The following is a 25,247-nucleotide window of genomic DNA, read 5'->3' as shown; positions in this document are numbered from 1 at the left end:
CCTTAAGGTTTTCTGCTGCAGTTTTAAAATAATAAGTGATCCTAGTATTTTATCATTGACCTAATTTCTGTAATAGCTAGTCAAAACAACCTTTTTCTTTCAGGCATGCAGTGTGTTTGTCTATTTTATCGCACTTATCTGAAGAAAATTCCTGCCTGTCCTGGGTTTCAGAACAGCAAATCAGAAGTTTATCTTAAAAATAATGAATCCAAAATGGAGATCACAGAGGAGGTGAACAACATGACCTCCAAATATTTAGAGGGCCATGCAAAGTGCCTTCCTGTAAATTGAATCCATTTGCATCTGGCACTGCTCTACAAACAGTTCATTCAGATGATCTAACTGGTAAATTCAACAATGTTTTGCATTGCATTGACAGACTCCTTGTTCCACTCAAAACAAAACAAAAAGACAACTAAATGATTGGGGTTTTATCATCTTCATAGTAGGGGCTTTTTGTTTTGTTTTTGTGCTATTAAAAAAATGTGTGTACTTTGTCAAGTAAATTAGCCTACTAAAAATATAGCTCGGTGTCAGAGACATTTTTCAGACTGTGTTAATTTCAATAGGTTCAAATATACTAAAGGAGGGGCTCGTAATGATGATGGTGGTGATTGATAATGGCCGTTTGAGTACAATGTGGTTGGCAGGACCGTCACATCACTCTGGTTTCGTATTATGTTGGGAAGTAGTCTAACCTCCGATATATACGGCTCTATTTTAATCCCGTCCTCTCATTGGCCAGCTCACCTATGACGCCACCCCCTCGCTAGGCAGCGCTTCCTTCACCGCAGGGCGGATGACGCGCTCTTCCCTAGTCAACCACAACTAACCAACGAAGTTTGTGCTCAGGGCAGGCGACACCTCAGTCTTAACACACCTTATAGGCTACATGACAGGCACATGTTCAGAGTCCGATTGTTAGAATGGATTTACAGGTATTACTCAAATAATTGTATTGTTATTAGATACCTCAGCTAAACTGACTTACACAAATAGGTTTCTATAAACAAATCACTTTCAGCTAAGTGATAGAAACTAATGAGAAGAATCTGTTAATTAAGTTTAAACGTGTGATTCATACACATAGAATACAGTATCTGACTGATTTGGGAAGAAGGATATAGGCATTTTATGCTACAATGTGTAGGCTATATGTAGGCTTAACGTGTGTGTTTTTTTATGTTATGCCATAGTTTTCACTTATTGTCTGAACATAAAAATAAAATAAAACAATAAAACAGCTGAAATGTTTTTCTTGGCAATACGGTACGTTTTTGAGTTTAGGTAAATATATGCTAAATATCAGTGATTATTGGTTTGGGAGCTAATAATTGGGAATGCTATTGTTGGTGTAGATCTTTAAAATGAGGACACGATGATGTTCAATCAAATAATCATCAATTAGTTCAATAAACAGACAACAGTCCAAATGTATAAGGGTACCAGAGATTAGCCAGAGCCTTTATTGTAATGTAGTGTATGCCTAAGTAATAGCCATTATACAGTATATTTTCAGAATAGCAAACTTTTAAACATTTTCAATCTATTTGAATTTGGGGTTTTATGGGCCACCTAAACACCAACGATGTAAGACCTTCTGTTACCATGCCAACGCCCCCCAATCACCATTCAAAACTACTAAATGCCCTGCTGCAGGTGGGGAAATACCACCTTCATTTGAAAATGTTCTTTAACAATAATAAAGCTGTCTTTGGTTTTGCGAGAAAGTCCCCTGCAGGTGCCCGGACCCATGGGTTGTGAACCTGTGCTCCTCCATCCTACCGGTGACAGCAGGAACAGGATCAAACAGTGGGATGGATGAGCGCCATATTGCGCCTGGCTAAACAGAGGAAGGGGAAATCTGCGACCGTGAGCTTCGGAGCAATTATCACTTATCCAAGCCTCGTCAGCTTCAGGAAGACTTCCAGTAAGTAGACGACCTGTCCGTCGTACTGACTGCAGCCTACAGGAAAGCGAGGTCAAAGCTGTTCAAAAACATAGGCCTACTTTTCACACTTTTTTCGGCGGGTTCTGTTCACAAAGGAGACAAATCTCACAACAGGTGTCTGTAGGATTATAAACTAGTGATGACTGCGGCACAGCTCTGCACAAAGACCAACATTATTATTTCAGCTTGAGTTTAACTATTCTAAGGTTGGATTTTTAAACATGTTTACAACTTGTCTTATGTTGAAATAGCCTATATGCCCTTTACCGGTGCCGATCAAGGCGGTGACATGTAGGCTACGTCTCGTTTGCTGGGTATGAAAGGTTTCACTGTCTCTGTGGGCGTGTAGCCTCCCCAAGACGTAATCGTGTAATCTCTTTAAAGGAAATATACCCTGAAAATCATCACTTTGTTACATGTTGTAACATTATTACAACTGGGGTACTGACTATTGATGTTTACACTATCTGTAATGTAATGCAACATTGTTTCTTCGCCTCTTAAAGCGACTTTATAAAGCCATACGGAGCGTGTCCATGGCTCCCATTAACGTTAATGAATTGTCCTGGGGTGTGGGTTTGTTAGCAACGGTAGGCATCAAAATAAAAGACTAAAACAGGGCAGGGTGGGGACTATAACTTTATCGTACCTAGTGGGTGAGGCATGTTGAGTACCATATTTAACTGGTGCTTGGTGGATGATTCAACAGTATCAAGGTAGAATAGAACTAGGGGACTTCCGGTCCTAATTTTCAGAATAGAATAATTTAGCTTGGTGGTTCGAATGGCATTATACAAGATCAAAAGAGCTAATTATAAATGCATGGAACACCTTTATTTGAGTGGGATACACATTAGTTATTTGATTATTGCAGAATCAAGGTTATACAAAGTACTGTTTTTATGTTGATTTGTAGCTTAATTGGTTGGTTAATTGAATGTAATGAATTGGCAATTATTTTTTAAATAAATCACGGAAGTCATATATTGAGTAATAATGCCAAATATTTACATATTTTAGCTTCTCAAATGTGAGAAGTTGATGCTTTTCTTTGTTAAATATTAATGTAAATTGAGTATCTTTGGGTCTTGGACTGTTGGACTATATCATGACATTCTTGACCAAATACCTCAATATCAATATTGCGGCAATATTCTAGGGTTGACAATTGGTGCTTTAACAATAATATCATCACATTACATTTTAAATAAGTAAATATCAGTAATGTGGACGTAATGTCTAAGTGGGGAAAAGGCAAATGATAGAACTGCTAGTGACTTCAGAAAAGTACATCACTGTAATGCAACCTTTAAAACAAGTAAAAGACTACACTTGTCATATCACGATATTACGATATCCAAAATCTAAGACAATATCTAGTCTCATATCACAAAATCAATACAACATTGATATATTGCCTAGCCCAGTTGGAGACTTTCGTTGCCATCATGGGCTCTGAGAAGTTGAGGAGGATATTTTTCACATTTAGACAAAACAATTAAAAATGAAGATTAAAATACCAATACTTATATTCATATTTAAAGGTAAAAGTCAAACCTTTTGTTCCTACTCTTAAATTAAGGAATTGCTGCTTTTCTCTGTGTTACATCACTGTAAATTGGGTTTTGGATGGATGATTGGACACAAGAAGCAGTTTGCTCTGAGAATTTGCGATGGATGTTTTTCGCCATTGTTGAACAGTTCATAATAAATATATATTAGTTGAAAAGATAATTGAGATAATAAAATTAAATATGATCATATTTATATATTATATTTTTGGGTTTTAGGTATCTGGCCAATATTTATTAGCAACTATGGTTTCATATAAAATTGTAAATGTTAAAGGTTAACAATAAGGATAGTCAAAGGTTTGCAATCTTGGCAGGACTTGAAAAGTTAAGAAACACCAATGATCAAAGGTGACCAAACTAGTGCTCTTATTTTGAAGTTCAGACGGGGTAGCTTCCTGTGTTGTGCTAGCTAGCCGCGGTTCACTTGTTGGTTCTCGCGGTGATTCATCCTGATGACTGTCGCACGCAGGAGTGCCAAACTGCTCTCACCCGGGTTTAAGTAACGCCGAAGTGACTCAAACTCGTTTCTCCTCTTTCTCTCTTTTCAGGAAGGCACACAGAGCACTGGTCTCCTCTTTGGAAAGACATTTTTTATTAAACAGCTCCCCACACAGAGCAAAGAAAAGACAGGACAATGCCCAAAGCGGTAAGTAATGTTAACGTAACGCCTTTGATTCATTCAGTCACTGCTTGTTGTATCACTTCTTATCTGGGCAAACTTAACTAAAACATGACCGGTAATGTTAATGGAAGGTTAAACGTCCTACATTTACTATAATCTTCTGTTTGCTTAAGGATATTCTCATCTTCTTATATTCATCGAACTAGCTAACTAACTAGCTAATTTGCAACAGTACTGTACTAGTTTGTTGGTAAATTGTGAAATATGTGGTGCAGTGAATGGTAGCGCACTGATGCTAGTACGCTACTTTATAACAATAATGTTTTTAGTATGCAAATGTCATCTCTGAGTCAGTATTCGAACCACACTTAATCTGTTGAGGTCTAGGAGGTGAAATATTATGTTTTTCTGTTAGTTTATTGTTGCTACGTTTAAATAAAGAACTCTAAAAATGACTTCCTGGGAGTGACAGGTGTTTTGATTGCCATCAGAGCAGTTTCCTCAACTTTCAACTAGAGTGATGTGTAAACCGTTTGTCAATTTAAGTACATGTATTTAACTTGTCACTTCTTTTTAACTCTCAGTCAATAAGCAAGAAACAAAACACAGGCCTGCAAACTAAACAGGAAAAACAGTTTAGAGACTGAATCACAATCACTAGAAGAAGAATTTAATTTGTAGTTTTGTCATAGAAACTTACAGAATCAGTACGGTCTGTGTTGAAGGGGATTGCCGCTCAGATCACATGCTCTTGTCATATCCTGGGGGTGACCCATATGTTTTAGGATATCAGTATATCAACAGAGTCTTTCTATTCTAGACATGGGCAGTTTTTTTTATTTTATTTTTATTTTTTATGTGCTTGCAGTGGTTGTCATAGTCACAGGACCTATGTCTTTGACAATGTTAAATATAATATCGCACACTTGTGCAACATCATTAACAGTGTGGTGGTGGTGGTGGGGGGGGGGTGTTGGTTGGTTGGTTGGTTGGTTGAAGTTGTTTTCCAGGCTGAAATTTGAGGTTGCTACCCACTTAGTCTAAATGTTGGGTTCCCATAGTCATTGTGGAGTCTTTGTAAAAATGTAAAACGTTGACTAGTATTTTAGTATCAATGACTTTTCATCATCAAAAACAAAAGACAAAAAAATACGTTATTTGATATATATATATATATATATATATATATATATAATGTATGACCAGTTTTTTTGCCTCCAGTTACTCTTGACTCGTTTTGCCCCACCCCTGCTATTACACACTGTACAGTTATACATTGACGCTGTCCCTCAGCATACTATTTGGAGAAATGTGGTGTAACTGTGTTAGAATGGATATGGAGTACCTTTCTCTATACTCTGTTCTTTATGAACAAGTAGAATAAAAAGTTCAGAGATACCTAAACATACAGTTACTAATGTTTGAAAAGTTAAAGATATAAAACAGGTTTGAATTTGGGAATCATTTAGTTAAAAACCGACAAAATCCAGAAGTATAGATTGCTGCTGATGCGATGCTAGGATCATGACAGAGATCGGTTGCTGCTGAACAGAGCAGTGTATTTTAATGACAAAGACGAAAGCCCCGGTCAGTGTCATAAAGGGTGTTGTTTTGTTTGGAATGGTCTAACGGTTGTCATGAGGGTCGCTGTGGAAATGACATCATAACTGTCTGATAGCGTCCGAGTCCAGCTGCCACACGCGGCGATCATGGCTCTGCAAAATGGTGTCTAAAAGGAACTTGTTTTGGTGGAATATTTGCACCCCGCAAAAGAAAACGCCACATACAATATTACATTTATCTTCACACATTAGAGTAATGTGAGGCGAGCTATATAAATTAGCTGGATACATGGTTAATAATAGTTTGATCTTACCAGTGTATCGCTATGTGTATTTCCTCAACAACAGTCCCGCCAGTTGGTCCCAAAATGTCCCAGTTAGATAGGAAATGGCGTTAAATATTCTATTGTAAATCTTGACAATCGTTTTCCGAGAGAACCATGCAGGCCTGCCGTGTTGCACGGTACAATATTATTTTTCAAAACTTGGAAAAAGCTCTTTTTTTTTCAGTGTTCAGCTTACTAGTTCCAAGGTTATTATTGTTTTCCAAATCAAAGGGATTTTGAAAACAGCAACACAATAACAAATACAACAGTTTATGTCTTAGCTTCTAAAACTAGCTGTAGTAATCTTGTTTTTGTACTGAAAATACCCATCAGGAGTATCGGATTGCTTTTTCTAACAATATCATGGTAAGGTTAATTTTCAATGGCACCTTACATCAGGCCCCTTTTTGTTTGTTGACCAATACATTATAATCATATAACTCGTACAAACTCGTACAAAAAGCAAAAGTAATTGGGCAGCAAAATTGCAACTGTATCTTTAGGGCAAGTGATTTGATACAGACATTCTTGGACATTAAATACCTGCTATGAACTCTGTATTACATCCTAGATTTGAATCCAGCATCCACACCCCTTGTCTCTTTCTCCTGACCTTCCCTGTCTTTCTTCACTTCTGATTATTATCTAATAAAATTCAATGCCCCCTGGAAATCTTTGAAAACGTCATAACTCATTTAAAGGTTGCCCGTTTACATCAGATGTGGTTGAGCAGTCATGAAAAAACCTAAAACAAGGTCATGGACAAGTTTGGGAATGTATTTGTGAAGTAAGTGTAGTTCCTGAAAAGCAAAGATCAAAGAGGATCAAAGTGCCAACTTGCCTTAAATTTGATTCTCACTGGCACAGAAACCTACAGGGAGTCTTACTTATTTCAGCTCCGATACTTGGCATGAAATCAAACATTCCAACATTGTTTGGAAAAGACAATCTTTAATGACAGAGGACCAAGACGCCCAGCGGCAAGACGTTGGACCAGATTTGAGGAGTAGTCGAGGCTCGTGCATTGTGTGACTAACGCTTTACTTATCTGAATGACACATAGTCAGAAGTAAAGGATAGCGCTCCTTGGCTCTCCCAGAATTTCCTTGCGGTCACAGCCAAGTGACACAAACCATACAAGGCATGGCCCCGATCAACATGGATGGGTGTTACCTTTTCATGTTCATATCCTTTTGTTAGTATTTGTTCTTTTAAATAATGAATAACTAATCATGCCTGGAACACCTTTGAGACCTGATTCACAAATCCAAAAATGGAACCGAATGGAAAAATGGTTTCAGCTCTCATTCTTTAATTACATGTGTTACATGTATACATTTGTTGACAGAGCCTTTGAAAGTATACTTACAAGATAAGTCACTTCCTAAAACAAAAAAAGACACAATAGGCCTGTTTTCTGTCAATAATAGACAGTTGTTTATGGGTATATTACTCTTAGAACATTTAAGTAATTTCTATGGTGACTCCCATTACAAAAGAATCTTGTCAAGGTATTCAAACTATGCAGAGGGTTAAATATTGAATGGTCTTCACTGAAGAATGCAGTGCAACCTATTCACAGTTTAACTAGCGAGGTGATGACCACCTTAGTTCTTTAACATGACCCTGGGCAGCACCTTAACCCCTCCCTTGAAAAGTCTGAAGGGAGGATATGCAGGTCATGATTATATGGGTCAGGGAAGGGCGGGTTGGAACTAGGAAATATTTGGCATTCTTCAAGAAATGGCTTGATTGATTAATTTACAGAATAGTATCCTTTTCTGTCAATTGACTTATTGTTGAATTGATTAATTGTCTCAACTCCAGCTGTAAATGTTACCCTCTATAGTTTTTCTGTGGATTATCTGGGGGGGCAATCTGGGATATATTACAGAGCGATTATGAGAGGTCACTGCCTTCTAAAATATCCTTCGGTTTGAAAGTATTAATCTATCTATCTTGGTAGGTTTTATTTTCTTGTATCCCTTTTTACCATGTGTTTATTTAGATTGGGAACTTGGTGTTTAAGGTGAGAGGGTTAATATAACGCTTCTATCTTTGGCTTGGAGGACTGTCATCTAGTTTTTTTTAGAGTTGAGAAGATTGATACCACTCTCACGGTATGGGGAATATATGTAGCTAGAGCTCAAATACTGTTAGCTTAGCTTTAGCATGAATACTGGAAACATGCTAATGTGTGTGTGTGTGTGTGTGTGTGTGTGTGTATATATATATATATATATGCATATGCACGTTAGCTTTTGTTACTTATTACCAAAACACTGCACCGTCCACCAACGGTGAGAAAGTAATTGAGTCAGTTATAACTGTTATGAATTGTGAAGCAGGGTTTTATACAGTTAATATGAACGCCTGTACTTTCCTCTGACTAAAGTTGCTCATTGTGGAACTTTGGGCCCTTGCCTGGTATATTTTTAGCATATGTGTCATGTTTTCTTTACCGCTCTGAATGGCCTCAGTTTTTTAGTTACCGTTGCAGGACCTACTTTGAGATCAGATATCACTCCCTCAGTGGTGTGTGTGTGTGTGTGTGTGTGTGTGTGTGTGTGTGTGTGTGTGTGTGTGTGTGTGTGTGTGTGTGTGTGTGTGTGTGTGTGTGTGTGTGTGTGTGTGTGTGTGTGTGTGTCCCATCCCATCCCATCCCATCCCAAATCACCTATTATGGCAGTTTCTGATCACTTCTGCTGCAATTTTGTGTTTTTGGTAATTTGGTCACTAGAGATGTAGATGATCCTAACGAGTGACTGCTGGGGCACTGCAGCTGAAAGGAGATCTTTGATTTGCTGTGTAACGTAAATACAGTGCTTCCCTTGCTTTTTCGCTGTGACTGGAAGCTGGTATACACATCTCTGTTTGACTCAAATTGCATGCACATGTGGCACTGCGGGACAGAGAACACTGTATGCGGCTCTTGAGTTTTTCTTAGTAAAGCAAAGTCTGCCTTGCCACAGATCCTGGGTTTTGATCCCAAGTGACTCAGAGACACATTAATGGAAAAAAAATGGGCATCCTTGAAAATCCACTGTCTAGACTACTGTGTTCTTACAATATCCTGGACAGCACTGTTCTGAGGCGCTTTCCATCCGATGCTATTGGATTTGCGCTCTCTGAAGGATTTAAGCTTGTCAGTAGCTAGTACCAGCTCGACTCAGCTGCGGTGCCTGTCCTCCTTTTTCAATTGCAGATTAAGTACAGCTTAATGCGTAATGCGAGCGTGGCTTGTCGTCACAGCAGTGACCTAACGCGACACACACACAGAACATCAAAGGTGTGTTGCCACAGCCAGAAGACAAATTTTGTTTCAAAAGAAATTGGAGGCAGCAACAAAACACCACTGGCTAAATTAAAAAATGGCAGGTTTGTACAGCACACCCCAGTCTGTTGCTAACATAGACAGTTAAAGAAATGGACCAACAGATCCCGTTCCTCTGGACGGAGACCAGTGAAGTCTATTAGAGGCACTTTCTGGTGATGGCTGAGCGTTACTGCGCAGCCTCCAATCGAGCTTGAAAACGTAGATGTGACGTGAGCAACCTGTCTGAAAGTTGTAATTCTTCTGGTAGCTGTGCCAAAAGCAATCTCAATCATTCCAAATCTTGTAGAGATGCAGAGCGTTGGTATGTTCAGAGATAACATAGACACAGGCTAATTATTGCTAACTAACATGCTAGTTAACATTAGTAATTAAACCTAAACAGCAACGTAACTCAGAACAGCCTGCGAGCTTTGCTTGGTTTGCTTGGTAGCGTTGCTCAGCCTGAACAGCTTCATAGGAATCAGTGGAGCACTGAATCACCAGCCCAGACATCCCTTTTTCAGTAGGCGTCATTGAATTTGTTCAGCGCTAGTCACAATGGCCTGGAGATGAAAGATGTCACTGGAGGACTCTGTTAGCAGTCTTTCTGTCTTTACACTGTGTTTCCCACTAGCCTCTTTGTGCTGTTTTCATTGAGCATTAATAAGTTCAGTCAATACTTTGAGGGTCTTTTCATAACCCCCGCAAATACCAGACATTTGACATTATACACACAGAGAAGATAGCCTGTACGTGCATTACCTCAAAGCAGCTATTGTAAATATTTGTGCTTTGTTGCTTGGCCTTTATGTGCCGTTTTCTGATTACTAATCAAACATACATTACAGAATATTGTTTCCTTCCATTATAGGACACATGACGTCAGTTTACATTATTCTGTCTTGCTATTTGTAATGGTTTTGAAATCCCATATTAATCACTGGGGCGGATCCCTGTAAGGGGACATTCTCTGCTCAAAAAGCAGCTTTCAGTTAGATGGACCACCTCTTTTTGTATGCACAGGCCACTCCGATCATTCATTAACCAGAGAACCTAAAGACATGCCTTTTTTTTTTTTCTGTGAATGGGAGTGAATGACTGAAGTAGCTGCCTTATTTTAGTCCTCCTCTCTTCAGTCTAGCCATCCAGAATAACATTGGTGCCTCTATTTAGCTTGGGGAATCATAATTGAAGTAAGCAGTAGATGCGGCACTTCTCAACATTTGTTTGTTCCTTTAAATCCAAAGTTAAAACCATCACTTAATATTTGTACCCAAAACACCTCCGATTTTGCAGCAGATTTCCCTTCAATCAACCCTTTTGGCTCTTAGAAAGCAGAGATAAACACAGAGCCCCATGTGTTTACTCTGCAAATACACCCCCTTACCAAACACAACACACACACACACACACAGACCCACCCCCCAAAGCAGTGTTCTGCAGTCTGTCATGCTTTACCACGTGTAGGCCCTTTTGAGAACCTCTCTGTTGCTCTGGGTCAGCTTTTGAACTCACGGTTTCCCATGTTTTTCCACAGGTCAATGTTCGCGTCACCACCATGGACGCTGAGCTGGAGTTCGCCATCCAGCCCAGCACCACTGGCAAGCAGCTGTTTGACCAGGTACTGTGCATATCAGATCTGTATTGACCTCTAGCATCAATGTTGACCTGTTATTTTATTTTTTTTATATATATATATATTAAGGTTTTGTAAACAAAACAACGTGGAAAGGAGGAGGAAGTTCTGAATAGTCATTTTTATGGAATAAAATCAGTTTTATAGAATCAGACAATTACAGTCCAGTGGTATTTATAAAGCAGATATATAATACCTATAGAGTAAGACTGTAAAGATATGCTAAAAAAAAACAAATTGCAACACCCAGCTTCACGAACCGCTGTCACGGAGTGAGAAGGCAGAATTGCGGTACACCCCTTCCAACTCCAGAGTTATCCTTTTCGTCCAGATCCAATGCTACCACATCTTTAAATTACTATTAGTGTTAATCCTTTTGGTTCCTTATCCCCCTTTTGTCTGGTAAAGTTAGCTAAAATTAAACTGTAAAGACGGGTAAAAGTGTAAGGGGTGCGTGGGGGCACCTGTAATGCTAACAGGGGTGTAACGTTACGAATGGCCGTTGTTCTGACTGGGTCTGTTTCCCTACGGTTCAGTAAACTGCAATTAATGATTGTCCAATAAAAGTGGTAATGTGTGGCATGGTGTTTTGTTCATGACCCTTCTGTTACCCTCCTGCTAGTGGTCTTTTGCATTTCCTTCTGTTGTAAACTTTCATTGTAAATCTCAGTACCTAAAATCCAAATGTAGATGATATGTCATTAGCACAAGCTCCTCCGAGGCTGTATGACAGCACCGGGGGAGAAAAGGCATTGTTTTAGCCACTTCCTGTATAACTCGTTTTTCAACAGCAAGTGTAGCGACTGTGTGGATTTCTGGCTGCATGTCAGAGGATTCAACCATGTCAAGAACATTTTATTGAAAAACAAACAAATTAATACAACCATGTTACGCATAATACCCTTACACATCAACTATAATACTCTGTTTTGTGTGATATTGATGTAATTTCTTATGTTTTCGATGTCTTTTGACCAAGTCGGCACTTATGGAACAATGGGGCTCCTGCTCTAAATCTTTGTGTGGTTTTGTTATAGGAGGGATTAGCTGAGGACTCAGATATTCGCCTTTGACGTCTCCCTATTTATAGGTGTTGGAGAATTCTCCCTCCCACTTGGGGTGGGCCGCTCGCCCCTTGTGATAGTGTCAGAATTCAGTGCTCAATTTTAGTTTTTCTATTTACTATATGAGCATGGGAAACTGCCCATGAAGCTTCACACCTTGTCTTAAGTCTGAGCAGCCGTTCCCAGTGTCTATCTTTTATTTTGGCGTTTAGTGGCTGTTTCCCTAAAGTCTGTCAGCAGCCTGATTTTAGTTTCAAATGGGTGCTTTGTCACTAATCAGCTGCAAAGGTACACGGACACTCACACAGTGTTTAACAGGTTCTGTGGAAATGCTGAGTAGCAGCATTGAGCTCATTTCCAGAGCAAGTGTTAGGCCTGGTGTGGCTGTGTGGTCTGCGCTGATCATAACCTCAGTCCCTGTCATGCTGCTCTTACAGAGAAACATCTGCCACTCCCGTCCACGCCCTCGCACAGTTCCACTTCCATGTGACTGTTCACTGCCGCTTGTTTCATTTAGCCTCAATTAGAAAAATCACAGCAGTCACGGTGTACAGTAGATGTACCAGATAGTCTGTTTGTTGTGTTCAGATCCAATGCAGTGTCAAAATGGTTTCAGTTTCAGTTTTTGATTGATCAAACAAAGATGGAGGATTGATGTTAGATGGATGAAAACATAGGAGCATTTTAAAAAGTTCTGATTCCAAATCTGAATAATCTGGCTGACAGGTATCACTGCCAGGAGCAAAATATGAAACTAGTTCACTCATGCACTCAACCCACATGTCAAAGCCGCATTAAAATATTACTGCAAAGCTGTTCCAAGTCAAAAGAGGGAACACGTTGCATGATGGCTAGTATTCTGTGCTGTAGTATTGCAGCAGAACTATTCTTAGAACTCATTGTAACATTCCCCCTTACTGTTCAGTCACAATTAATGTGTGGCCTGACGGCAATACACCCATTTTCTTTAGTACTTGGTAGTACTTAGTACCCACTGCCCCGTCACCACCACAAAACACGCTTCTTCATCTTTGTGCCGGTCCCTGTTTGGGGCCCAACTGGGTGACCCCTCCCTTCTCGTTCTATGTTGCTGGAGAACTCCACGTTATTCAGCCCAGAGGATGTAGTGAGCAAAGCTGTTGCAGCCCAGTGGCATTCCTCTCTCACCACAGGGCCCAAGCTCCCATAAACCAGGCGGAGAAACTTTCACTGCCGCAGACTCGAGTCATTCTAACCGTTTCTCTGTGGCACTGCAACTTTTGTTCCTTCAAACTTAAATGAGTCTGAAGTGGGCGGTGACACTGTTCTTAAAAATTTCTTAAAAGGTTTAGCGGCTTTGACTTGACAGCAAATGTTTCACTGAGTTCCTGCTTTGTAATCCTTGCCAATACAATTGTGCATCTACTTTAGGGGAATGACCTTTAGATTTGATACATATCTATAGATTTATTTTTATCCAGCCTAGGAAAAAAATAAATCTATAGATCTCAAAGACAATTTACAAGCAAATCCCCATTGTTTTGCAGGGTAAAAAAACACCCATTTAATTCAGTTTCCTCATCCAAAAGGCCCCTGGAAAGTATTAATGTCTTGCATTTGATCTACAAAAGTCTTAAATATAGCTTTCTTTTACTTGCTGTAGACAGTAATGTTAGTCAGAAAAAACTGTTTGTATGGGGTCAGAGGCTGTCAGGAGACATTATAGACCAATGAACTCAAATTAGGATTGAATTGTGCGTGCAGGAGATTGTTTAATCTTAAAAACGGTCTCTACTTCTATCTACAGTCAGTTGACTCGGAATGGGCGGGTGTTGATTAGAACAATAACTTACATTTACCTGAATGAATTAATCTTTTTCACTTGTTTAATGCATTTATCCATTCCTGTTTTTTTTAAATCAAGAGTTAATGTTATGTACTGGTGGGAAGTACTGGAAAACATGTGATATAATAGGCTTTTTCGTCTCTACATTATAAAATTGCGTTCTACGTGGTGTTAAAACAGGAAGAGAAGTCTTAACTTAGGCTGTTCTGTTTTCATTAATCTGACTTCGAACGAATATCAGAGGAGTTAGGAGCTCTCGGCGTATATTGGCGCAACCCAATAAAGTTGAGGCATTCTGCCAAAGCAACCTACTGTGATTTCAGTTTATTGAACTTGAATCCCCAGATTTAGATTTAATCCTCCTCTAATGAACTGTATTATTTTCAGCTCTTAAAATGTAAAACATGTTAGTTATATAATAATATATATATAATAAAGTCATACAATATTATACTTTATCTATTTATCAAGTAAAGTACGTTTTGAAAGATGAAAATGATTCCCTCTTTGTTAATGCCAAGGTTGTACCAAGCCTCTCTACAGTAGCCCTGAGAAAATCCTTTAGGTTTATTTAGGTATCCGATCAGTAGCCCACACTATTTCTCTTCCTCTCACTCTGTAGACCCCGAAGCAAAACCAGCATGAAAGGGCTGATTGTTTTCTGAGGCCTTATGAGTTTCATTGCAGATGAGATGCCGCCTCTCTTATGTCAGCCCCCCTAGTAGAGCTTGTTTTTGTTGCTGTACTACATCCAAGCCATCAGAAAAGCTCCCTGAATCAAAGCCATCCATTTTTACTCCCACAGGTCAGCGTGACCTGTATTTGGTGTTGTCCACTAAAAGGGGGTGGCCGGATTGCCAACGTGTTGGTTCAAACTTAACACAGGCAACTTAACACCTCACCCGGTGACTGGGTGGGGAATTTGGCAGTATTCCCCATATTTGGCAGTGCATTCAAAGAGGGCCTGGCACAGACATAGCCCCACTTAATGGCATGCACACAAAAACACTAATATCAACACAGTGCTGTTGGAAAATGTCTCCGCCTCTCTGAAGGCCATAAAGAGCCTCTGGTCATTGAGGGTTTTCCTTGAAGCACAGTGGAAAATGGCAACTCGTCTTGCAGCACAAGTGATTATTCCATTTCTATAACTGGGTTTTCACTTTACACATCAGCTGCACAGTCAAAAATGGGTGGGGAAAAAAACTTCATATTGCTGATCTATAAAACTCTTTTAAGCATTTCCAGTTCAATTGAAATTAAAACCGGCTCATAATCTGCCTTTTAGATGTTAATAATGAGGAGTTTTAGCTGTTGCAGTTTTGCCAGAAAGTAACAGCAGACTCCCCCCGTCTTGCTCCAGCCTTCTCAGTCTGTTCCTTGAGTCAGAGACAGGAAGCTGGTAATGCAGTTATACAGTATCACTTCTCCTCACTGGTGACACAATAGGACCACTTTGTTAGAGACCAGCCCTCGCCGTGCTCTTGTCTGCTGCATATTGCAACAGACCGAGAGATGTGAGAAAACCCTCTTAATTTAGCAAAGTGTAAAAACTTAAAACCATTACTAGGTATTACCCAAAATAAAACATGCTGATATTGCTTTAATAAGTTATTATGTTGGCTGACTTCACTTGGCTCACTAGATTAGCTGAATGTAGATTTTGATCTTCAATCAAAGCCTCCGGGCTCAAATAGCTGAAGAATCATTACTGGTATAGTTGACCGTTAGAGCTGAAATGGTTTAATCAAAATGCAGATTGAAAGAACCTTTTTATCTGCAAACGTTTAATGATAATTGATACTAATAACTGATAATTGTCTATTTAAGCTCCAGCTTGTCAGTTGTGAAGATTTACTTTTTTTCTTCATCTTACATGATAGAAATACAAATAGTATTGAATTATGGGCTTTTGGTCAAACAGAACAAGTACTTTGGAATTTAGAAAAACACATCTCACCCTTTTTTCTTACATTTTACAGACTAAACATTTAATAGATGAATCAAGACAGTAATCGCCCAATTGATTTGATATTGAAAGAATTTGTTAGTTCCAGTCTTAGTGCCAATTTGAAGACTACTCTCAGTACTACAAGGTTTGCTAACTTGCTTCAGACAATCAACATTCAGTGTTTTTGAGTGTACTTTTATTTGCCCTAATATAAGTTGACTGTTTGTATCACTACCGTAGCCAAGACCATACTTGGTCCTGGGAATGTGTAATACTATGAGGGTGGTTCACCAGATTAACCTACCTAAGTATGTCACCTTAAAGGAGAATTCCGGTTGATTTCAACACGAAACTCTGTTGTTTGGAAATTTGGAGTGCTGTCGGTAGCAACAAAAACGAAAACAATCGTTGCTGCTTACACCGTGTTATAACCCTGCTAGATTTAGCACCCAACAGGCTTAAACAGGGCAAGTTTTAAACATGTTTTTAGCCTCTAAACGTGTTCATAATATCATTACAAGTGCCTACCCATGTGCAGTGCTTCCTTACGAGTGAACAAAACGAATCTGACTGCAGTAGATGTGAAAAGCATAGAAGTTGTTAATCCATACATCTGTTTATTTCGTGTTTTCCGGTGAAGTCCATGTTAGTTGATTGTCAAACTTATACAATTCAATATTCCAAAATGTATTTTTTCCGGAAAAAAAATGATTTGCCGTTGTTCTGTCTTTAGTAATGACTATGTAGAAACGGGCTTTAACCTGACACCACAGTGGAGCCAGGAGAGCAGAGATGCCGACTGCAGCAGGTCAAAAGTTCAAGAGGCCAATTCAGTTCAATTCAAATTTATTTATAGTATCAATTCATAACAAGCGTTATCTCAAGACACTTTACAGATAGAGTAGGTCTAGACCACACTCCAGAATTTACAAGGACCCAACAATTCTAGTATTTTCCTACAGAGCAAGCAACAGTGCGACATTGGCGAGGAAAAACTTCCTCTGTTGCTTAGTTTCTTATTCGCATGCGCGATACCTCTTGAACTTCAGCTCTCTTTTTTTTTTACCTTTCATTGACCAAACAACTTATGAATTGCTCATTGGTTTTCTGTGCAGGTGGTGAAAACCATTGGCTTACGTGAGGTCTGGTACTTCGGACTTCAGTATATGGATGGCAAAGGTTACTACACTTGGCTTAAACTAGACAAAAAGGTAAGATCCATCTTGAAAATATGTTTGATTTTGTCTCATAATAACCCTCTAATCCATATTTTAAATGCTCAAATTATTAAGATTAATAGATCTTTCGGATTGGAGGAAAAATGTTTCCAGTGTTTATCAAAGCTTCATCATTTAGTCATGGATCATTGTAATAGTAAATACTGTAATTTATACTGTTAATGAGACAACACAGTGCTATTATACTGTCATGCTTGTTATTTCATAATATAAGTAGAATAATTTCTTGCATATCCTGGTACCTGCTACCTACTGTTCATGGTCATTTCACCCAGGTTTTTTTTTTTACTTCCTGTGGAGTCAAATATATAAAACAATAGAGAAAGGATGCATTCTTTCTTTGAACTCCAATGTTTGCTTTTAGTCAATCAGTAGCCACCGTAATACAATATGAATATATTCACATGCTGTTTTGTGGTTCCACTTTTGACATGGCAGCTCATTTTTTTTTCTGGTTTCTGTCTGCCAGGTGGTCAGAGCACCACATGTAATCAGCTGGAGGTGGATTATTTGACAAGAGAATGAACTCTTTGTGAACCAGAACTGCTTTGGTTCTTCTCTGTTGTCCCTAAGTAAACACAGGTTACTGTAACTTTACTAACTGTTACTCCTAAAGCTGCCCATAATCAAACTGGTGTAATCTGTTATGCAAAATGTAACTCAACCAGAGGAATCAAGTGATGTTTGCAAATAAATAGAGTTACCGATGTTTAAGATTGTTTTTGTAGTAATTTCTAAATGATCTACCAACCCCAGCAGACTTTTAGACCAGTTCTGTATTATTCATTTCTAGAAAACCTTTACACATCAAGGTCTGTTTACAAGTCTTAGAAAGTACAAATTTCACATGTCAAAAATAATGTATAAAAACTTTTGTGGCTCCAGACAGAGCTGCACAAAATCGGATAGACTAAAATAATTACTAAAGTAATGTCAGTCAAGTCATCGTCTTTTGGGTCTGAAGACTATAAGTTTGAAGAAGACGTTTACAGTTAGTGGAGAAAGAATTGAGCTCAATAGACCAGTCCGGTCCTCATCTCTGCTACATGCTAGCAGCTTGAGGCTACATTTGTTGCTCTAACACCTGAGTCTTTTGGCAAAACTGCAGTCAAGTTGCATTGTGGATAATGTAGGCACCAAAAGAAGACACATGCAATGATAAAGACGAGATGTGGGGGTTTTGCTACATCAATATTGATCCTGTTTTTTTTCTTTCTTTTTTTTACTTTCCATCTTGAGTTTGACAATGTGAAAGCAGTGCCATGCTTAATTGTTGGAGTACCCTCTCAAATAGACACTAGACTCTACTGGCTACTGTGCTTAATAGTGCACCATTAACTACAGAATGTAAACATATAGTGAATACATTAAGAAACAAATGCAGGAAACCATGCTAACTTGTCTCGAGAAACTGCAAAGCAAATTTGCACTTTGCATTTGCAAGGGTCACTGAGAGAGAAAGGGATATGCTTGGCTCAGTCAGCAGCAGCAAACTGTACACTGTGTGCTGACACTGCGCTGCAGCTCTTTAGGACAATGCTTCGCTCAAACTGGAATATTCTCAGCCCCATTCTTTCCATCAAACCATTTGGTTCCTGTTTTGAAATTAGAGGAAGAGGCACATTGTGTAAACATGGACTCTAGTTGAGTTATTAAAGGGTATTTCTACTAAATGAGGATGGTAGATCCCCTGTTAGTGAGGGCAGTGCACCCATATAACTGCAGAACTGTAAGCCATTTCCTAATGTATTAAACATTGACACAGTATTTATTTATTTATGTTTATTTATGTATGCTGAATTTGATTCTTTTGTAGCAAATAACAGTTTACAGGTTTGAAAGAGTCATAATGTAAAAACCATTTACTGATTTATATTTAAACCATAATGAATCCCAGATGATCATATCCTGGCTCTCAAATTTAAGAAAAACAAAGTCTTGATATACCGTACAAATGATAATACTCCATTTAGTACAATCCAGCTTTTCTAGATGGTTGAAATTCTACAAAAAATGTGAAAATACTGAGAAGATGACTCTGTCAAGTCTGTTTGGTAAATATAATGTGGAGGAGAAGAGCTGATAAAGGAGAAACCGCTAGCTTGGCTCTGTCCAACAGGGCCTGCTGCCAAGCAACCAGTGCATTCACCATGAAAGTCACCGCTCCAGAACAACAAATAGTCAGTCAAAAAAGACTTCTTAGAGATGGCGAATTACAGTTTTTACTCTACGTTTTTTGTAATTCTTTGATACTGGATGTTCCTTAACCACAGTATGTTGTGTAATTGCTCTACAGGTGTCGTCCCAGGACGTTAAGAAGGAAAACCCATTGCAGTTCAAGTTTCGGGCCAAGTTCTTCCCGGAGGATGTGTCTGAGGAGCTGATCCAGGACATCACCCAGAAGCTTTTCTTTCTACAGGTGAAGGAGGGCATCCTGAGCGACGAGGTTTACTGTCCACCAGAGACAGCCGTGCTGCTTGCCTCCTACTCCGTTCAGGCCAAGTTTGGAGACTACAACAAAGAAGTCAACCAGCCTGGATACCTGCTGTCTGAACGCCTACTGCCAAACAGGTGAGATGTGCCAGTAGATTCAAAATGAGCAGAAAATCAAACTCTGTTGTATTGATAACTAGATCAAAAGGCAAGATGCTACAAAGTAATACACTTGGCTTATTATCCCAAAGCAATTAGGCTTGTCAGTTTTTGTTGCGTGCAAGAGCTGCATTCAACACTGGTTGAACCTGCCACAAGAGGAAGATAAAAGCTTTAATACATCAGTGGTCATGACACAGACCATAAAGCAGAGTCAAGTAGAACATTACAGTGGGCCAAGAGAGTGGCTGCGTTCTCGTGGTATTTTCATGGTTGAAGCAGGTAATGATTTTGGTGTGCGACTGGTTAAAAACAAGAGTTTAAAAAGTCAAATTTTCAAGCTCTTTTAAAATGGATGGCTTTGATTCAGGGAGCTTTTCTGATGGCTTGGATGTAGTACAGCAACAAAGCGAATTTGTGTCTTACCTATGGATCCTGAGGTTGTCACAGCGGCATTGCTTTGGAGCAGCCTGGATACCTGCTGGGTGGCAGTCGAAGATATCAATGTTTTGCTTTAAGTTTGATTTCAAGGCAGATAAAAGTGCATTATTTTTCAAAGGAACGTCTTCATTCAGGCTTCGATGGGTGTCTGATGGTGCACAGAATGCACCAACCTAGACTTGAAGTAGCAGTGCACTGCTGGAATGCCAGCAGCACACACCCTGTTATGCCTTTCCTCTAAGTCTGGCGCACAGCAAGTCACAGTGAGATCAAAGTCAGCAGTACCAACCCTAATGCAGACAAGTTAAAACATACACACAAAGTCGGACTTTGCACAATGCAAAGCTTGCGTGACCACATCACTTTATCATATCAGATTGTCTTTCCTCTTAGTGGGCTCTATGTGGAGATGAAGCTGATCTTTGTTGCTTTCTTTTCTCTTTCTGCAGAGTCATGGAGCAGCACAAGTTATCCAGAGAGCAGTGGGAGGAGAGGATTCAAGTGTGGCATGAGGAGCACCGTGGAATGTTAAAGTGAGTGTGTGTGTTTGTTTTCATATAATCTCACTCATTGAGTTATTAAGATTACGTTTAAATAATAACATAATGTTGTCGTCTGTCCATTCTTGCAGGGAGGATGCTATGCTGGAGTACCTGAAGATTGCCCAGGACCTGGAGATGTACGGTGTCAACTACTTCGACATCAAGAACAAGAAGGGAACAGAGCTGTGGCTGGGAGTGGACGCCCTGGGACTCAACATTTATGAGAAGGAGGACAAGTAAGCACTGCATTTTTTAACCATCCTGCTGTTAGTATCTGTTGTGTCTGCTTTTGCCTGCTGCTACACTGTGAACCGGAGCTAAACTGGCCGGGCCAGGTCCATGTCTCTCCTTAATCCCTATTCCTTTTTCACTGCAGACAGTATGGCAGGAATAGTAATGAAGGCAAAATTGATACAGACTTTAAGATGAGTATCTCAAATTCAGCAGTTTCGTTTTATGTCTCTTTATTATATTAAATCAGATTTCTTTTTGGGGGGGGGGGGGGGGGGGGGGGGGGAGTCACATTTGAAAATTTGTGCTGAAATTATCTTTTTTATCTTGAGGTTCTTGTACAGAAATCACATGACATTGTTTAGATCTTATGTCTTTGCGGCATACATTTGGGTGTGCATCATAGTCTCTATAGGATAAATATGGCGCATTTTGTTCTCTACTTATGTAGGGGTACAATTACTACTCTACGGCCTGCTGAATTACAGAAACATCCGCTTGAAGCACATCGTTTGTCTTTTTTACTAAAGAGGAATAAAATACAAAAATAAAATCCCTTCTATAAATTTTCAGACCTTATTTGTTCATTTTTCCCATGAGTCCAGTTTTATTTTCCCCTGACTTATTGCTGGCTTTAACCTCAGACATGTCCAGGTCCATTTCTGTAGTTATTCAGTACACAGTTCTCCTTTTTACCCTCTTTTGTATTTGTTTGTTTCGATTATTCTTCCTCTGGCATTGTGCTTCAAAAGACTACTTTTTTGCTACATGTGGAAGGGTGTTACCAGAATCCAGCCTGGTTGTTGTTGTGATTGTCACTGTCATTGTTTGTTTATAGGGCAGATTAGGAGGTAATCACCCTCTATTTGGTGAAATGACTTGTGAGATCCCCTGTGGCTGGTTCCTTGTCTGTGGGGCTACTGGAGTGAAGTGTGTTAAAGGAGCACTTCATCCATGGTGCCTTTCAGCCACTGAACCTGTGCTGGAAATCTTTCCAGTCACGCTCTGCTCTGACTTAAGTTGTTCTTCACTTTCAAATTGAAGCTCTTCTCATATTGAACTGCGAGCTGTGTGAGCTTTAATGCCAGCGTCTATTGAAATCACTGGGGTCTACTTTGTCTGAATAGAGAAAGTTGGGGATGGAGTGACAAAGTTTAGCATATCAGGCCTCTAATTACTTTACAAGCTTTAGATATCAGTTTTTGTCTTATGTCAGCTCAAGGAGTCTGAATGATTCAATTACTTTAACTGCAGTTGCGTTAAAGTTCATTCAGTTGCTCATTTAGCCTTATTATTTTTTAACTGTGGTACAAAACCTCTCACAAGAGTGAGAAGCACACTGTTTAAGAACATGCCGGGTCCTTGTGTCCCTGTGAGTCTGTCTCTTTATGTGATCCCTGGGATCAGCAAAGAAATGCCTGTCCTCCATGGTGCCCTCTGCTGTTACCATGGCTATGCCGACTGGTTTTTCAAGCTGTGCTGCACTTAAGAATGTGTGGCTAACCTACAACACGGTCTCTCCAATGAGGGCATTTGGCCTACAATGCAGTAGTGCAGCTAAGGCTTTGCTGAGGCACAGTCTGGGGCTGGTTTATCTGCTTAGGCTCTCCTGTTCTGCTAATCTGAACACTGCTAATTTTATAGGACTGAGTTTTTGACGTTCTCTTGATCTAAGGTTTTGTCTCAGCAACGATCTACTCAAACACCCAGTACTACTAGTCAGAAATCAGATTTACTGATTCTCAAACATGTTTCATTCATGTTTCTTTGACACAGTGGCCTAGGGCAGCACGATTATGGCCAAAATAATCACGATTATTTTGATCGGTATTAAGATCACTATTAATTCTCATGATTATTTGTTGATTTTAACCAAAAAAAATGTATTGTCACATAGGCTATTTATAACTGCTTTCACATCCATATTGTGCTACATTCCTCTTATGTTGAAGTTGTATGTTGTACATACAGCTGCAACACAATTATTATCACAAAATTATCTGAAAATAGATAGCCTAGGATATATTTTTACAAGAAATGTATCTGAGAAAGCGCCTTCACTTGTTTTAAAAAATAACTGATTAAAAGAGCTAGGTAGAGAGGGGGGAGTGTGATGGACGTACGCTACTCACAGAGTGACGGCTGACTCATTATGGGTCCTGCACGGGTCGACTGGCGGGTCAGCGGAGTTACACACGTATGCATAAAATGTCTGTATCGTCACTGTGCTGCATTTTTATGACCTATGATATCCTGGCCATGGGTCACATCGCTTGCCCAGGTCCAGCAGTCTCCGTCTCACACGCTATTACTCTATGAACTGAAGTCAGTTGCATTCAATAACTTCTTCTGTGTTTTTTGCTGTGGCCGCCGCAATAGCAGAGTTACCAGCGGAAACACTGGTACAAATACAGGTTTGCCCCTCATGCAACAATATACAGCTGTGTTAATAACAATTAAAACTGTGGACAAATATATGTCAGAAGTGTGGATCGAGGCTGTGTCTCTACGTGTTGCTGGGAGCCGTGTGTGAGTGAATGGGGGCGGGGCGGCGCAGAGAGTAAGAGGAGAGATCGAATCACAGGCACGGCTTTACAGAAGAAAGGGGTTATGTAACGCAAAATTAAACCATATTGATATAAACAACATTGCTTTGTTTGTGGAGAGGCAGCAGATGCAAGGACATTGAGTGCATCGGTGCGACCTAGGAAAAATGTTAGTCGCACCCTAGAGCCCTGTGAGCTAACAGACACTAACTAGCACTGGTCACCGCTGTTGTCTGGAAAAACAACACAGACGGGACACAATGTTGTGTTTTCTGGTAAACTGGTAAACCTTGTGACCGACATATGGCCCACTGCTATCTGTTGTGGAATTTTCCTCCGTTACTCTGTCCTCTGTGTCTGTCTACATCTAGAAACTAAGCTGCGCGGCGAGGGAATAACTCTGATTGGCACATGATCAGACTGGTTTATGAAGCGATAGATTGGCTTTGCAACAAAAAAACCTGGAGCATTCCATGAACGGAATTTAAAATATTGCTTGATCACGCAAATTTGATCGTGGGAAGCCAAAATTGTGATCGTCATTAAAATGTTGTGCAGTCCTAAACTGGCTGCTTTCTGCATCTGCAACTATTTTGATTATTAATTAATCCTAATTTCTTTCTAGAAAAATGGCAAACACACATATGTTTCAGCTTCTCAAATGTGAGGTTTGGCAGCTTTTATTTGTCTTGTGTAATAGTTAGCTAAATAGATAGCTAAATTTTTGACACACTTTGGGTTTAGGACATTATTTCAGGCATATTCCACTATTGTTGAAATTTTATAGCCCAAACGATTGATGGAATAATTGAGAAAAAAATCAACATTAATTGATATTGGAAATATTTGTTAGTTTTACTTTTTGTAATTATAATTCAAAAGGTCAATCTACCCAGGTTTAAACAGTACCTGAACCAAAGTAGATATTTTTTATCACCCGTGTTTTTTGACATGTTTCACAAGCCATTGCTGTCAAATACTTACCAACATAGTTACCAACATGTTTATTCTCAGACATTACACATTATACTGTACATGCCACAGAAGTTCAGAGACTTACCAATGAAATTCAGCTAGATTTTCACCACCCACAGTGTATTTTTGCTTTTCTAAATCACTGTAAGCTGGCAGCAAGATTTTATAAACCGCATCACCACAACAATATTTTGTACAAACATGAATCCATTGATAAAGCACCGCTTCATAAATGGTGAGAGTTATTTGATAGAATTATTCAATCACTAAATTTGTTCTCTCAATTCCACAGGTATGTGTCAGGGTCAGTAATTGAGTGAATTTCCAGTTCAGGCAGTACGGTTTCACAGCAGAGTTTCGCTGTGAGGTGGATGTCTGCCTTTCCAGATTTCAATACTATCGACTTGTCAATGTTTAAGGTGCTACTTTGAACGGATGCCAATTTCATTCAGCACAATACAGTTTGTGTGGCTCAATAGAATGGCAAGCCACACCCCAGAGTCTTACCTCATACTCTAACAGTGGATACAGAAATCCAGCCTTTATTCCAACACAACAGTATGTAGCAGGGGATTCTCTTATTTGAGAAGCTGGAACCAGACATTTAGCATTTTTGGCTTTAAAAATAACAACAGTCCAGAGAGAAAACCCAAATCATGATTCAGTTTCTTTACATCAAAAAGTATATAAGAGTAAGATATAGTCTAACATGTGCAGTATTTCTCAGGCAAAAAATATATTAATATACATAAAAACTATAATTTCAGTTATGTCATTATTTTAATTTAAAATAGTCATTGTACGCAAACTCCAACATTTTTAAGGCACTGTTGGGATCATTGGGGACTATCAATA

At 39.3% G+C, this 25,247-nt stretch overlaps 1 protein-coding gene across 1 annotated transcript in view; it reads left to right on the top strand.

The window, feature by feature from the left end:
* The first annotated feature begins 1,678 nt into the window (after window positions 1–1,678).
* The window catches only part of ezrb (ezrin b), a 32,565-nt gene continuing 8,996 nt past the window's right edge, over window positions 1,679–25,247 (top strand). Inside the window, exons 1-7 of the mRNA XM_034900920.1 lie at window positions 1,679–1,930; window positions 4,074–4,171; window positions 10,889–10,972; window positions 16,943–17,038; window positions 19,362–19,636; window positions 20,548–20,631; window positions 20,730–20,876. Of these exons, the coding sequence (XP_034756811.1) occupies window positions 4,160–4,171; window positions 10,889–10,972; window positions 16,943–17,038; window positions 19,362–19,636; window positions 20,548–20,631; window positions 20,730–20,876 (698 nt within the window). The 5' untranslated portion in view covers window positions 1,679–1,930; window positions 4,074–4,159. The remainder of the gene's footprint in view (window positions 1,931–4,073; window positions 4,172–10,888; window positions 10,973–16,942; window positions 17,039–19,361; window positions 19,637–20,547; window positions 20,632–20,729; window positions 20,877–25,247) is intronic.

Source organism: Etheostoma cragini, chromosome 18 (genome assembly GCF_013103735.1).
Source record: "Etheostoma cragini isolate CJK2018 chromosome 18, CSU_Ecrag_1.0, whole genome shotgun sequence".
Lineage (NCBI taxonomy): Eukaryota > Metazoa > Chordata > Actinopteri > Perciformes > Percidae > Etheostoma > Etheostoma cragini.
The sequence above is the reverse complement of the archived record's forward strand: the minus strand, read 5'-3'. Positions and strand labels throughout refer to the sequence as shown.